The following is a 15,888-nucleotide window of genomic DNA, read 5'->3' as shown; positions in this document are numbered from 1 at the left end:
GATTTATCAGTCAAATGTCCAGGTATTTACTAAATGCATCGCTGAAATAAAAAAATGTTGAAAAGTATTAATTTTCCAAGCAAGTGCTGAAAAGTTCAACTTTTCCGCATCCATTTCAGTGCTGAAACTTTTCAGCATTTGTTTTGAAAGGGGTTACTATTTTAGCCATTTTAGGCAATATTTTTTAAACGTGTTGTTGACTTTTTAAAACAAAGCATTCATCATCATTCAATTTTGTAATTTTTTTTTGTCAGGAAATCTCTTTTTTGACATTGTTGATCGAAGCTGCAATCCAATTTATGTTGTTGAAATTGAAACTTTCTTGATATTTTCAATTATGCCACAATTTTTAGTACACGTCGTTGATTTAGGTTAAGAAAATAAGAAAAAAAAAGTTGTAAAATGAGGCCATTTTAAGTATATCTTTTGTGAAATTTGCTGATCTTAAAAAAAATGTCGATTATCCAAAGGCCTCAGAAAAATTTCACTTCGGATCATGTTGTTTTCGATATCTTATTTTTGATTGTCGAGCTGAAGTATAAACTCAAAACTACGCTAAAGTAATTAAAAAAAAAAATCCAAGATGGCGGCCAAAATGCCGGTGATGGAATATTGATTTTTTTTTTGTAATTTAAAAGGCAATCAACTATTTAAATTTAACCAAAGTTGGGCAGAACTCCAAAGAAGGCTTGGCTCACAGAAGACCAAAGTTGGGTCGCAGAACTCGTGTTAAAAATAAGAAATTAAAAAAAAACGTGAACAAAATTTTTTGCACACGATTCGATTATCTAAAGTCCCATACAACCCATCGGATAATCGAACTTCGGATAATCGAAACTTCGACTAATCGAGGCTTCCGATAATCGAGTCTGGACTGAAATGCTAGTTCCTAATTTTACATTTTAGTCCAAATTATTAATTGAATAATTTTCAAATTTTATTGAAAATATCAGAAAATGTTGCTTAAGTTTAAATTTTAGACATTGAAAATCGGACTAATAGTTTTCGAGATATCGTCACTTGGAAATTACAGGCTAATAAGGTAATACTTAGAGAAATCTTAGATTTATTGATCCGAATTCTTTGTTAGGCTGCATCTCAGGAACCAATTTCCTGATTCCAGAGAGATAATTATAGATTTTTTTCAAAGCTTCTTAAAAAAAACGAGGTGGTTTTCTATTTTTTTTTTTAAATTCAAAAACGTAAAAAAAATTTATACTATAAAGTAGCTTTATTTTGAAAACGATACATTTTCATAATAAAAAGTTTTGTACTTTTCTTACTTTGTTCCTAACCTTGCTTTGCACTAATCACAACATTTCAAAAATTGTAGAAATGCGCATTTTTGGAAAAAATAAAAGTCGGAAAAAAACATCGGATTTTTTCCACTAGCCTATTTTTTATGAAAGTCCTAATCGTAACCTACAACTTTGCCGAATAGATTCAAATCGATTAGAAAATTCCTTCTCAAGTTTCAGAATTTCATTCATTTGTACACTCATTTTATTGACCTGCTCCTAAAATAATTTTCAGAGTATGTTTTTTTCCTAAAGTTATTCCGATTTGCGGTCATAAAATTCAAAATTTGTAAATGATTAAAAAGCAATATTTGATCTAAAATAAACGTTGTACAACTTACACTAAGTACCGAACTGAAGAGGAACAGCAATTTTGGAGCACAGCTTGAAATTTGGAAAAGGTTGCACTATTTTTGTTTTGTTCTGTGTCTGTTCTATCCGAGACTAATCAAAAATATCAAAATATGATACAATAACAATGCTTAAACAGCTGTCCCAATTCGTCCCATGTGTCCCATTTCGCCCCAGATGATGGCATTTACCAAGTTTTTTGTTCAGTAAAAATGGATTTTCAGCAATAATTTATTTCCGGTCCGATCAGATGGAAAAATTTTGAAGGGGTGAAGAGACAATTTGATACAAAATTTGCATTGGACTAGATCAAATTTTTACATATTTAAAAAAAACAGTTTTTTTTATTGAAATTGTATTCAAGCTTCAATACTTACCTCTTCAAAATTAAAAAAAATAGTCTTTAAAACAATTTTAAGCTACCATTTGGCATTTAGCTGATGCGAATCGGGGCTACAATCTGAGAAACAGTGATATCAAAAGCATTCAGAAGATAAAATCCGAATCTGTTTATAATTCTGGTTAAGGGTTAGTTAAAAAATAATGAAAATAAGTAAAGGATAAATTTCCTCAAGATTATACATAATTAAATTTTTTCATCAATTTTTATATTCAATTGAAAGCTAAAAATTCTTTGTGTAAATATGGGTATTCGGCGCCGTCGCTCCGTGCCATACTTTCATACACTTAGGAGCCCAGGGCGGCGAAGTCCTTGTAGATAAAAGGAAGACACTAGTGGTTGGTACTAGCACAGGTGGCCGACAGCTATAAAGTCAACTTCGTTTTTTTTCGAATGGTAACTGACCCGGAATCTAGTATAATCTCGTTATTACAAATCTACTAAAATCAAATTATTCCACACTCACCCGGTTTCTCATGCTGGACGCAAAGCTCAAATATGGCCTCCATAGTGGCGAGGCTCACGTTGGCATCCAGCACCACCAGCGGAGCGTCCCGAATCAGGTCCCGGTGTGAATTGATCTGGAACAATTATGAAAAATGCTTAATTTCCCATGAAATTTGACCATCATCCGGCTGAGCGCTTCTGTTTGTATTTGGAGCAATAATAAAAAAAGTGGCGGATTAAGCACTGACCGATACAAATTGTACCCGCAGCCAGCGAGAGAGAGAGTGCAATTGCAGAGTTCAGTGTCAAGCGTTATAATTTTAAACGAATTGCCACAAATTATCACGCAACTGCACGCGGTCGGTCACAAACGGGGTGGGTTTTGCGGGGTTTCGGGTGGGCAGGATCATCTCATCAATCAACCCCCAAAACCGCACGCTGATTTATTGATTGATGATTATTCGAATGTAGCAATTTTCCGCAAATCGGTCGAAAACTCACCCAGTCAACCGAGATGGCCCCGTGGACGGACATGTCCCCGACGCACAGCTTGCAGTCCCCGCGGTTGTCCAGCAGGATCGAGCAGTTGGCCGTCGGATAGTCAGCGGTGGTTAGCACCGGGGTCCGGCAGTGGTCGGGTAGCAAGCGTTTGATGAGGTCACCGTTCTGAAATTTGCGGAGCTAAATTGTAAAATGACTGACTTTTAAGTTAGTGCAACTAACCTGATCCGTGCCAACGGCCGAAACAAGACGGACATCGCCGTAGATTTTCCAGATGCCCTCGGCGATGTTTCGTCCTACGCCACCGCCAGCAATGTTCACGTTGGCGTGATAAGTTGCGCCGTCCAGCTGAAATAAGAAAAAGAAAAAAAAAGAAAAATGGAAGAGATAAAAACAAGCAGTATGAAGTATGAAATGTTTTAATCATATTTTCATTTTATCAGAATAAATCAATATTTTTTTTAAATTAAATTTTAAGTGCTGAAAACAATTTGAAATACTTTCCCTTATAAACTCACTTTGAACCAGTTTGAGTTGATTTGAAAAGATTTTAAGTTTTAGTGAATTTTCAATGTACAGTACTGCGAAAAAAAACCGCAAGAAAAAATAAATTTATTTTGATCATAGATTTTTTTAAACTAATAATTGCAAACCAATTGTACTGCTATATTATCTATTTTACGTTCCTTTTTTCATTGCAATGTTTAAAAACTGGCCTTTTATTTAAATTTTTCGCAAAAATCGTGTTACTTCAGGGCAAAAAAAGATACATGGAAAAACATATAGTTGGACAATTTTCGTATTTCGTTAGGGTGGTACCATACACTTTTTCCTTGAAAATTTGCCATTTTCAAATGAAGATACCTCGAGTTTAAAGAAAAATACCCCAAGAATTTTTTCAGCGTTTATAGTACTAGATTTCCTTTTTCGAATGCAACCAGACGCCTTAAAATTCGGCCTTCGCTATTTCAAGATATTTAAGTTTTGAATTTGCTTTTTTTTACCTTAACATGGCTTTAATTTTTTACCCTTAGGTCCAAATTGACTAGTTGAAAAATAAAATTGTTGTAAAAAAATTGTGAGTTAAATTTGAAATATTGCAATCAATGATAATTTCCCAACATTATCAAATTTGGATGTCAAACCATTTAATACTCTTTTTTTCATTAAATATTCAATCATTGATATTTTTCAAAGGATTTATTATAAACAGTTTTAAACAATGTTAGCCAAGACCGTTGTGTAGGGGTAAGTGTGATTGCCTCTCATCCAGTCGGCCTGGGTTTGATCCCAGAAGGTCCCGGTGGCAAATTTTGAGACGAGATTTGTCTGATCACGCCTTCCGTCGGATGGGGAAGTTAATGTTGGTCCCGGTCTAACCTAGAGGTTAGGTCGATAGCTCAGTCCAGGAGTAGGAGTCGTTTCCCTGGGTCCTGTCTCGGTGGAGTCGCTGGTAGGCAGTTGGACTTACGATCCAAAGGTCGTCAGTTCGAATCCCGGGGTGGATGGAAGCTAAGGTGTAAAAAGAGGTTTGCAATTGCCTCAACAATCAAACCTTCAGACACCTAGTAGAAATCTCGCAATCGAGAACGCCAAGGCAATGCTGTAGAGCGAATAATTTGATTTTTTTAAACAATGTTACAACATTAAAAACTTCCTTTGAATTAATTAATGAGTTTCCCTGAACTGTTTCTGCACTTTTAAATTTTTTTTTCAAAATTTTGGATTCTATCCCAACTTTTGAAAATGTCAAAAATAAGTTTTGTTAGAGCTTTCAACACGTTATTCTTGATTGTAATCTTTCAAAATGATTGTCATTGAAATGATCAGAAAAATTAACAAATTCTCATTTGTTTACTTTAAAAATCGGACCCTCAGTCAGAGAGAAGGGAAATACTCTTTGCCTTAGTTCTCGAGATGTCGATGATCAAAAGCGAGGTATAACTGAGCAATACTGAGAAAATACAATTTTACCTTTTTTTATCTTTGTGTGACCATACTTTAGCAACCAAAGTTCAAAAAAGAAAAATGTAGGGAATTTTCTCAGCTCTTCAAATGTATTTTTTTAAATGGGTAGTTACGAGCGCTTAAAAAAAAACTGCGACTTTTAGAACTACCTCTCAAATGGCATTAACTTGAAACCAGGGAACATCATCAAAATTTTACGAATGTACTTTTTGATTTCAAATTTGATTTTACATTAAGAAAGGACTTCAAAATTTATAATTCCCAAATTCCAAACTTATCTAAATAATTCCTTGACAGTTTTTGTTATCCCATGGTGTCATATCGGTAAAGTATACGGATTTTGGCTCAGCAAGAGTTGGTAGCCTTAGATATGCTCAAAAAAGCCATTTAGCATCATTAGTTTGTCCATATAATTTTCCACATAAATTTGGCATATATTTCCGCATTTTTTAAAATCAAGACTAACATTTCAAAAGAGCGTAATGTTGAATGTTTGACCGTTTTGAAATGTTAGTCTTGATTTAAACAAATTGAAAATATTGTTATCGAAAAGATCGGTGAATTTAAAAAAAATCACCATTAGGTGCTGACATTAGAAAATTGTGGGTTGTTTGGGTGAGACTTAGAAAACATCAATTTTCCTGTTTTTTTATATCTTTACATGGCAATATCTCAGCAACTAAAGGTCACATCAACAAAGTTCAAAAAAGCAAAATATAGAGAATTTTCTCAGCTCATCAAAACTATTTTTTTTCAAAGGTGGGCAAACATGGGAACTAATAAAAAAAAATTGCGACTATTTTCAAAATAGTTACTTCAAAATGGCTGTAACTTAAAAAGGGTGCACTTTATCAAAATTTCACCAAAGTGCTCTTTGATTGCAAATTCGATTTTACATCGAAAATTAAAGGTGAAATTTTTTGCGACCGATATTTTAAAGAAATCAGTACTGATTAAAAAGTTTATAAGATTTTTTGCACATTCTGGAAATTTCTGAAAAGTTGGCATCCCTAAAACACATCAGAATTTTTTTTTTAGTTTTCATAAATCATTTTTGTATGGACAGCTGCCAAATTTGTATGGAAAATTATATGGACAAAATAATGATGCAAAATGGCTCCTTCGGGAATAACATAGGCACCAAAAAAGTTTCAGCCGGATTAAAAACTATAAAAAAAATGCAGGAAATAAAAAAGAATTGATGCGTCGTTTTTAACAACGGATTTCACGTCTGTTTTCGATCTGTGGCCTTAAAACAAAATTTGCAAAATTGTTGAAAATGGGTAATTCTCTACCAACTCACACGAAATCGGGAAAAGTTGCCCCGACCCCTCTTCGATTTGCGTGAAACTTTGTCCTAAGGGGTAACTTTTGTCCCTGATCACGAAACCGAGGTCCGTTTTTTGATATCTCGTGACGGAGGGGCGGTACTTTTTTCGTAAAATCGCGGTAACTTGTGATGTTTATAAGCAAACCCCTTATGTCTATAAATAAAATTTTTTGTAATTGTCTGCTCTACAACTTTGTAGAACATTGTTACATTCTAAAAAATAACCCTGCAAAGTTAGAAAAAAACACGAAATTTTAAAATGAAAAATTTTGTTCTAAATGAAAAAATGACCCTTCTGGGACAATGTAGATTCGAAAAGTACATTAAATTTCCCATAAAATGACATGTTCCAAAAATTTTTACAGTCGAGTAACGGAAAATGGGAGAATTTTTAAAACTTTTTTAGTGTTTTTTTTTCGATGAAAAATACGTTTATTCGGAATTCTGAGTACACCATCAAATCGGGCGTCTAATTTTACATAAAAGTTCCTTTGACACCAAATTTCTATCTCATCACCGTTTCAGGCTGCAAATTATTGAAAAACACCTCTTTTTTCACATGTTCAAAAATGGAAGGGGTCGTACCGCCCCTCCGTCACGAGATAACAAAAAACGGACCTCGGATTCGTGATCAGGGACAAAAGTTACCCCTTAGGATAAAGTTTCACGCAAATCGAAGAGGGGTCGGGGCAACTGCTGTGTGAGTTGGCGGAGAATTACCCTAATATATTTTTTTATTATGAATGTAAACAATGCTAATTGTGTTGATTTAAATTCATTGCATATTTTTTCCTTTTTATTGATATTTTAGCCAAAATTATTATTTTTCTTTATTTTTTGTGAAAATTTGTAAAGGGAGTTGGAGACAAAAACTAAAAAATTGCATTGGCCTTATAACGATAACCAAAAAAAAGAAGTCATTATTTCAGGAGTGCTTTTTAAAGTTTGGAATAGATTTAAAATTAACATAGGATATTGTTGTAGGACCGAATTGGCAAAATTTGCTTTGCGTTTGTCTCATGAAACAGTTTGCTGATGTTGCATATGGGACATTCATGCGAACATAGGCCGAGCACGTGTCTTGAAAGACAGATGCTTTTTTTTTAAGTTGTAGTAATAATCGCATTAGCATTTTATGCAAAACTTATGCAATTGTAATAGCTCATCCATATGAAGGAAGTCACTTTCCCCATGAATGGAACGAACAAGACGTTGATTGATTGCAGCAAATCCACCATTATGGGCCTCATTTCCGCGGCAGTGCTGCCAGTTTACACACAACGCGAGCTTCCACGCCATAAATCAGTTCATTAATGTGCTAATGAGTTTGAAATAAAGTGGAAAATTACAAAGTCTCGTCTCGTTTCAGTCGTTGGCCTCCAGGGGGGGGAGAGATCTCTGTTCCATCTATATTGCTCCGATGGCCAATTTTCGCACCAAGACGACGGATTGTCTAGCACTGGCAGCAAAGTGGCATCTGAACTGGGAGTAAACTAGCGCGTGTAGAGCGATTAAAATTTTATGAGCATGGAATGGCGACGATTGATATACGGTAGTGACTTCGGCTAGCGAGCATGTTAGTCTATTGCGTTGCATTGGTCTTTTAAAAGAACGATCTGAAAGATACACTTATGGGGAATTCAGCTTTCATTATCGATAAATTCTAAGAAACCAATCAGAAATGCAACTCTTTAACTTTAATATAAGTTCAGTGACTTCTAAGCTAGAAGTTCGTAAGGTAAAACCTGTCGCAACCGGATAAGTGACTTTTTACTCTTCTTTCGACGAGCAAAAAAACATCCCCGAGCGAATGTAAATGTTTCCAAACGTCAGCAAACATAAATCTTTGCACACCACAAGCACAAAAAGAACCAAGTGGATCCGGGGGCTAAAGAAAACACGCCACTTCCGGAGTGGCCCCAACCTGATGAAAACCCAAGACTTGAAGATCGTTGAACTCTCTCAAAATAGTCCACAACGTTATAGGGAGCAAAAAGTTTCAGTTTTTATTGAAATAAAGTTGCGATTTCTACTAAGCGCACACGCTAATTTATGCTCCACCGGACATCTCCGGCCATTCCCTAGCGTCGCGAATGGGGCTTGCCGCCGTTGATGCCGCAGTGCTTGCAGTTGGGGTTGCTACAGGCTCTGGTGGTCGTCACACCCGGAAACGCTGCTGCTTGTCCCCCTTGCGGCATCTGGTGCAGCAGCTGTGGCTGTTGGGACAGCTGACCAGCGGGAACCGTACAGGCGGCGTCTACGGGGAATCGGTAAACGGAAATGTTTGGGTTTTAAATTACTCCTCCAGGGAAGGGGTTGCGTGGAATATTCAATCAAGTCAACGCACCAATAAAGTACTGCCCGGCGCCGTACGACGGAGTAGCGGTCCCCTGTTGGCCGGAAGAAAGCTGTTGCGGGAAGTGGTATTGCGGCGGTTGGGATTGTTGCGAAGGCACCGAAGGCATGCCACCGTGGGGTTGTTGCATTCCCGGCGGGAACATCATCGGCGGACCGGCGCTCGGATATTGCTGGAAGTGGTTGGCCTGCTGTTGTTGCTGTTGAGGGAAGTACTGCTGGCCTGGGGCGGCCATGTATTCGCCACCCATCATCGGGTAGGAACCGTCTTGCGGTTGGTGGGATCCTGTAAAATTTAGAGCACCAATAGTGAGGATTGCAGGCAGGTGAGGTTGAAGGGTTATTTACCTGGTTGGTTCGGTTTCATCGTTGGTTCTATGTTCCGACTGGTCTAACTGCAAGTCCGTTTCCCGAGGCGACCGCTGAACAATGACAATTTTCGAAGTGTGAAAAGTATAATGAACTGATAGTGTTTTTACGGATTACTTTGATGACATTTTTTTGCAATTCCTTTGTTTTTTTTTGTCATTCTTGAATGACGAAACGCAAAAAACAGTACTGAAATGAACTTTTTGCAATTCCGTCGTGAAACTATTTATTTTTCCTGTCATTCTTGAACGACGAAATAGCCTACTTTTCTGTACCAAAAATAACAGAATCGAATAGCAACACTTTTCAAAATAAATGCTGAAAAGTTCTACTTTTCAGCACTCAAATGTGTGCTGAAAAGTTGAACGTTTCAGCACTTGTTTTGAAAAGTAACACTTTTCAAAAAAAAATTGATTAAAACGGTTTATTGACAAAATACATGAAAATTTGACATAAAATTTCACTCAGTGTGTGTTTTTTGGAATTGCAAAAAATGTTGTATGGAACTCGTTGCAAAACTTGATTTTTTCAGCACTCTTCGTATTTATCCAACTCGGTGAACCTGGTGAACCTCGTTGGATAAATGTACGACTCGTGCTGAAAAAATCCTCTTTTTGCAACTTGTTGCACAAACTACTATTATCCACAAGGTTTACCGAAACAATATTGTTTTGTTTTGAACGGTGAATCCACTTAACACATAAATGTGTGACATCAAATTCGATTCATAAAGTGTTTTTTGGAATTGCAAAAAATGTTGTAAGCAACTCGTTGCAAATAGGGCGTCCAAATATTTTTGGAATCCAGGGAATTCCCGAGATCCCGGGAAGTTTTTAAACAGTAATAAAATCTAAGTTTTCATTATGTTTGTTATGTTTTCAAGCATAAAATCATAGAATTAGCTCAATCATATAAATTGCTGATAATCTACACTTCAATCTATACAAGGACGACAATTAAAAAAAAAGCCTATATAAAATGAAAATAATTTTTTTTGTTCTTTGTTGTGCTTTGGATTTTGAATGAACTACAATGTGATTCAAATTAAATAAACTTATACGCATATATTTCTTTTTTATTTGACATGACCAGAAAAGCTTGATTTTTTTTTTTGAAAATATCTTTAAAAAACAAGAGGCGACAACATATTAAATGACACCTTCCAATGTTAAATTTAAGATTTTTTTTGAATTTCATGTTTTACATAATAAAAAAGTGGCAAAAAGAAATTTTTTTCAGCACGAGTCGTACTTTTATCGGATAAATCTCGATTACTTTTTCAAAAGGTCCTATGTACATAGGAAACTCTTGGCGCATTTGTTGTTTTGAAAAAGTTATCTAGAAATACGACAAGTGCTGGAAAAATCAAGTTTTACAAAAAGTTGCTTACAACATCTTTTGCAATCCCGAATAAACGCCTTTCAAGTGAAGTTTTTGCAAACATTCATGTGTTAAATAAATTCACCGTTAAAATTTAAAAATAATTTGAAAATTTTACTTATTGATACAAGTGCTAAAATGTTTAACTTTCACAAAAAACATTTGCAAAAAACATATTTTACAAATTATTTTTAAGTTACTACCCCCAACTAGGAAAAAAACAGTCTAAATAGGTAAGGAGATTTTAGAACAATAAATTAAAAAATCGGTGTACTGTGAAATTGATTTGTTCTGTTCCTGTTTTAACCAAAGTAATTCAAAACATCATGCAAAAAAAAAATACTAAATAGCTGTCTTAATTCGTTTCATTTGTCCTGATTTGCCCCACATACCAGTGCTTGATGAAACAGTTTGCCCTAATAAACTAAATTAATGCTGATATATGCCGAATACAAATTATAAATGCTTTAAAATTATTATCGATTCTGAGGTATTCAACTGTTCATATAATTCCACAACCAAATCAGAATTTCCAGACCAAAATTTGTTTTTTTTTTCGGGAATTCCCGGAACAAATTTAAAAAAAAATCCCGGAATTTCAGGAATTCCCGGTTCTGGAAAAATCCCGGGATTTTTGTCCCGGGATGGACGCACTAGTTGCAAAACTAGTTTTTTTCAGCACTTGTCGTAAAAATTTGAACTTTTCAGCACTTGTTTTGAAAGGTGATAGTTTTTACTATTTTTTGCAAAAAAATGTATGGAACTCGTTGCAAAACTAGTTTTTCTTAGCACTCGTCGCATTTATCCTCGTTGGATAAATGTACGAATCGGGATGGGGACAAATTTTGTGCGTTATTTTCAAAGTTTTAGGAAAATTGATTCCTGAAGGTTAAAACCATTTTGAATCTATTTTGTTTAAAAAAAAAAATATTTTGCAATGCAATTTTTTTCTGCGAAGTGAAAAAATACACCAACGATGCCATGTCAAAACTGTTAAAGGTTCTATTTTAAATGCAAGTTTTATTCCAGAGTTCTCGTATTTTCCAACTGCTGATCTGTCCAACTGATAACTACCCCCAAACCGAGTATGATTCGCCTAAATCAACCCCATTTCGGTTGAACAGTTCAACAGAACTTGCATTCAACAAAACAGCACAAAAGCATGAATCAACTCTCCGTTTCTCCTCGTCGGACACCACACGTCCACAGTCACAATTCAACTAAACAGTCGAAACTGAACCCCGTTTTCCTCCCGCAACAAATGGGGCGAAGAAAAATTCCCGCCCAACTGTATTTTGCGAGGCAGTGATTTTACATATCTCGGTAGTCGTTGTACAGTAGCAGGAACGCCATTGTTTTCTCTGCTGAACAAGTCATTTCCGACTGTGCGACTGCTGTTTAGCGTGAGGGGTAGGGCGGTGTGGTGACCCTTGACTGGGCACTTTTCCTGGCGGCGGTCTGTGGAAGCCAAAGCTCTAGGAGCGGACTACGAGTACGAATCCACACGGACCCTTCCCTCTCTTGCCACACGATGACGGTGTACGATATTTGTACATGAAATTCACTCCAGTCAACGATGGACAGTGGGGGAAGTTTGTGTTGAAAAGTGAATTTTTGATGAAAACCTAAAATAAAAAAAAGGTATAATATTTTTCAAATCTCTGATCTAGATAAGAAATAAGAAATTCAAACAAGGAATAAGTAGTTTTTCAAAGTTTAACTTGACCGGGAACGACACAGTTCCATAGTCACACTTTAGTTTGCTCTCCAGCGCAAACCGCGCCCGAAGGATTGAAACATTTTCAAACAGTCCAGCCATCCTGGACGAAAGGGCTCGGAAAGGGCAATGGCAAACCGGAAGGGGGCATTTTGTTCCTTTTGGGAGCACTTGGCTGGTAAACACACACACACCGGCACACAGAGTACCATGTCCAAACTGGCTGAAGAATGGTTACGTCAAATAGAGCACGCGAAAGTGGCCACTAGAAAACTTCGTTGGATTTAAATCCTCGGCACTAATGTCCGTCTCTACTCTATACACACCCTCATGGGATAGGCGATATTCATAAATTACGGAACGTTTGTTTTGACATTCATAAATACAAATGTTTTAATTTTTATTTATAAGAACACTAATTGAAAAAAAAAATGCAAAATGTTGTCATACCGAAATAATAACATTGTCTACATTTAGTTTTCATTTCAAAAAAAGTTCTGTTCAGTTGATAAATTTATTGATCCCATACGTAATACGAGGACGTCTCCTAGAACACAGATTGTGGTGAAGGGAAGTTACTGGAATGACCATTTGTTGTGGTGGAGGACATGTTTTAAATTTCTAAACCAAAATTTGCATTTCAAATCGACTAGTTAAGACTTTAGTTCAAATCGACCATAAATGGGTCTGTAAACGTGTCGAGGTTATGTTGGATTCAATTTATATAAGGCCTACCTACATCCGATTAGTAATTATTCAAAATGTTACTTATAGCAACTAACCATAGAAATAAACATCGTAAATGGTTTACTGCTGTGCTTTTGTAACATTTTTCTTGTAGAATAATTGACACAAAAAACTCTCTGCAACCCAACTCCGAGCAGACGGCAATAACTTGGGAAGGTCAGTTTTTGATATTGTGAGAAGATCGAAATATGTTATTGGGATGATCGGATTAGTTGTTAAAATAACAAAAATCAATAACAAAGATTTGTTCGAAGAATAACTTAAACTGTTATTATGTTGTTATTGCAATAACAAACCAATAACACAGAAGGAATCATGAAGGAATAACAAGATTTGTTATTTTGTGCGGAGAGGTGGAGCAGCATAATAACAAAAAATGTTATTGAACTGGTATGTCTCCAAAACAAAAAAAGTTATTGTTTTGGATTATTTGTAATTTGCAAATAAACCTGCAGTTGCCATAACTCCTCTGTACTAGTCAGGGCTGCAGAGTCGGGTACTTCCAAGTGACTTTGAATCCATACTTTGAAGACAACTCCGACTCTGGATGCAGGATATGACGTCAACGACGGCTTCAGCTCTGTAAAAATACCCGACTTCACGGATTCCGACTCCAAGTAAAAGTTGCAGAAAATTTGCTGAATCCGATGCAGTCTCCGAGGTCTCACTCCAGCTCGAACTTCAACGTCAGCTCCGACTTCCTGGCTCTGTGAAAATAATAACAGTTTTTGTTATTCACACTTCAAAAATTCTCAATAAATAAATCAATTCCGTTAGGGAATATATCAAAACTAAAAAAAAAATTAACTCTCAAAAGTTAATTTTATCGGATTAATTTTAGCTTGAAACCCCATTTCATGGTGAAATAAATGACCCCGATAAAATTGGTCAAAATTATTTCATAGTTCTAGCCAATTTTAGTAAAATCCCTTAGGGGGAATATCAAATAATTAAAAAAAATCAACTCTCAAAATTTCAACTTTTTAGAATAATTTTAGCTTAAGGACCCTATTTCATGGCCAAAATAATGACCCCGACGAAATTGGTCAAAATTTTCCATAGTTCTAACCAATTTTAGCAAAGTCCCTTAGGGGGTATATCGATCAATTAAAAAAATCAACTTTCAAAATTTCAACTTTTTAGACTAATTTTAGCTTAAGGACCCAATTTCATGGCCAAAATAATGACCCCGACGAAATTGGTCAAAATTATTTCATAGTTCTAGCCAATTTTAGTAAAATCCCTTAGGGGGTATATCAAATAATTAAAAAAATCAACTTTCAAAATTTCCACTTTTTAGAATAATTTAAGCTTAAGGACCCCATTTCATGGCCAAAATAATGACCCCGACGAAATTGGTCAAAATTTTCCATAGTTCTAACCAATTTTAGCAAAGTCCCTTAGGGGGTATATCGATCAATTAAAAAAATCAACTTTCAAAATTTCAACTTTTTAGACTAATTTTAGCTTAAGGACCCAATTTCATGGCCAAAATAATGACCCCGACGAAATTGGTCAAAATTATCCCAAAGATCTAAACATATTTAACAAAAGAAAAAATAATAACAGATTGTGTTATGGACACTTAGAAAATTTTCCATTTGTGCGATTTATGGTAATTTTATTTCTTAGTCAGTATACCGAACGAATAACAAATTTTGTTATTAGGAGAGTTTTTGAAATGTATAACATTTCCTCTTATTAGCGTGTTATTAAACATTTTCAATTTAATATCACTTCAATACCAAATTTTGTTATTTTATCAGAAACTGTTATTATTTTTTCTTCTTGAAGTTGAACTTCAGGATAAAATAATAATACTTTTTGTTATTTTAACAGGATTTGTTATTGAAATATTATTAATTTAGTTATTACCGTCTGCCCGGGAGGCTATTTTCACAAAAATTTTGAACGAAGAAAAAATCGTGGGTTCACCTACAAATTTGACTTTTAAACTTAAAATTTAAAAAATCTCATAAAAGTGGTGTGTTTTTTTATTTCAGTGTATTTTTTCGGAAAGCCCGTCAAACTTCCAAAAAGTTTGTCTATGACCACTTTTTGATACGATGCAACGGCTTCGAGATACAGCGATATTTAAATTACGAAATGGAAAAAAAAATTAAAACACTCACGCCCTTCTCAAATGTCATTATCGAGTGAAACTGGCTCTATATACACAAAAATGGTTTACCTAAGCGTAGGATAACATGTCTACAAAGTTTCATTGAAATCGGAGAGGGTCTGGTACATTCGATTCCCTATTTGACATAGAATTGCTCTATAGAGAAATATTGCTGCTTGCTTAATTTTATAAAAGTTATCACATCACCATTACAAGAAAATCAATCTCATTGTAAGATTTGTCACATTACAAATCTTATTTATTACACCAAATAAATATCAGATACCCAATTTGTTATCAAAATTGTTCCAATTTAATCGCTTTTGCCATTCGACCACTTCCAATCCCAACCCATTTGTCGTCCTGATGGGTTACAACCAATCATTCCTCCCATTTATGGCAAATGGCCCGGTAGTTTGCTGGACACAATCCCCGAACCAAACCCGGCGCGAGACATTAATTTTGTAAATAGAACAATATCCACCGGCTATCTGAACATGCGATTCGATGGTCATAAAATTGATTTTCCCGGAGTCTTCGTCTTTTTCTTTTCTTGTGTGTGTTTTTTTGTAGTTGGCATCCATCAGAGTATACTACAAGAATGTCTGGCTTGGCTGCGTTCCAAAGGACATGGCCTCGCAGCAGCAACAGAGCAAAGTGAGCAAAACAAAAAAAAATCGAACATCCCCACGTGAACCCATTTGCTCCTCTTTTCGATGCCCGCAGGATCCTAAAAGGGACGAGAGCGGCGGAGGCAACGAGTGATGATGATGGCCTATCATACTGCCACTCTCTGTGCTGCAGATCGATTCTCGGTTTCGACCGCAGTGGCATGCTGGCTGGTTGGCACGCTGACTTTATTGCTCAATTCTGGGGTCTCGGAGCATTACGAGCCCTTTCAGC

At 35.7% G+C, this 15,888-nt stretch overlaps 2 protein-coding genes across 3 annotated transcripts in view; both read right to left on the bottom strand.

Moving 5' to 3' along the window:
• LOC6048873 (pseudouridine-metabolizing bifunctional protein C1861.05) overlaps nucleotides 1–15,888 on the bottom strand; it is a 402,385-nt gene that overhangs the window by 23,155 nt on the left and 363,342 nt on the right. For both annotated transcript variants that reach the window (XM_038260537.1, XM_038260536.1), the window contains exons 8-10: nucleotides 3,220–3,345; nucleotides 2,998–3,162; nucleotides 2,516–2,630 (exon numbers count right to left, since the gene is read on the bottom strand). In XM_038260537.1, the coding sequence (XP_038116465.1) occupies nucleotides 2,516–2,630; nucleotides 2,998–3,162; nucleotides 3,220–3,345 (406 nt within the window). The remainder of the gene's footprint in view (nucleotides 1–2,515; nucleotides 2,631–2,997; nucleotides 3,163–3,219; nucleotides 3,346–15,888) is intronic.
• Nucleotides 8,341–9,113, bottom strand: LOC119768883 (34 kDa antigenic protein homolog). The gene is made up of 3 exons (XM_038260542.1): nucleotides 8,999–9,113; nucleotides 8,643–8,936; nucleotides 8,341–8,552 (listed from the first exon to the last, which is right to left on the bottom strand). The coding sequence occupies exons 1-3, from the start codon at nucleotides 9,015–9,017 to the stop codon at nucleotides 8,377–8,379; spliced, it is 489 nt and encodes a 162-aa protein (XP_038116470.1). The 5' UTR covers nucleotides 9,018–9,113; the 3' UTR covers nucleotides 8,341–8,376.

Source organism: Culex quinquefasciatus, chromosome 3 (genome assembly GCF_015732765.1).
Source record: "Culex quinquefasciatus strain JHB chromosome 3, VPISU_Cqui_1.0_pri_paternal, whole genome shotgun sequence".
NCBI classification, from domain to species: Eukaryota; Metazoa; Arthropoda; class Insecta; order Diptera; family Culicidae; genus Culex; species Culex quinquefasciatus.
Note: the sequence above shows the minus strand (reverse complement) of the source record. Positions and strands in the feature narration are given on the sequence as shown.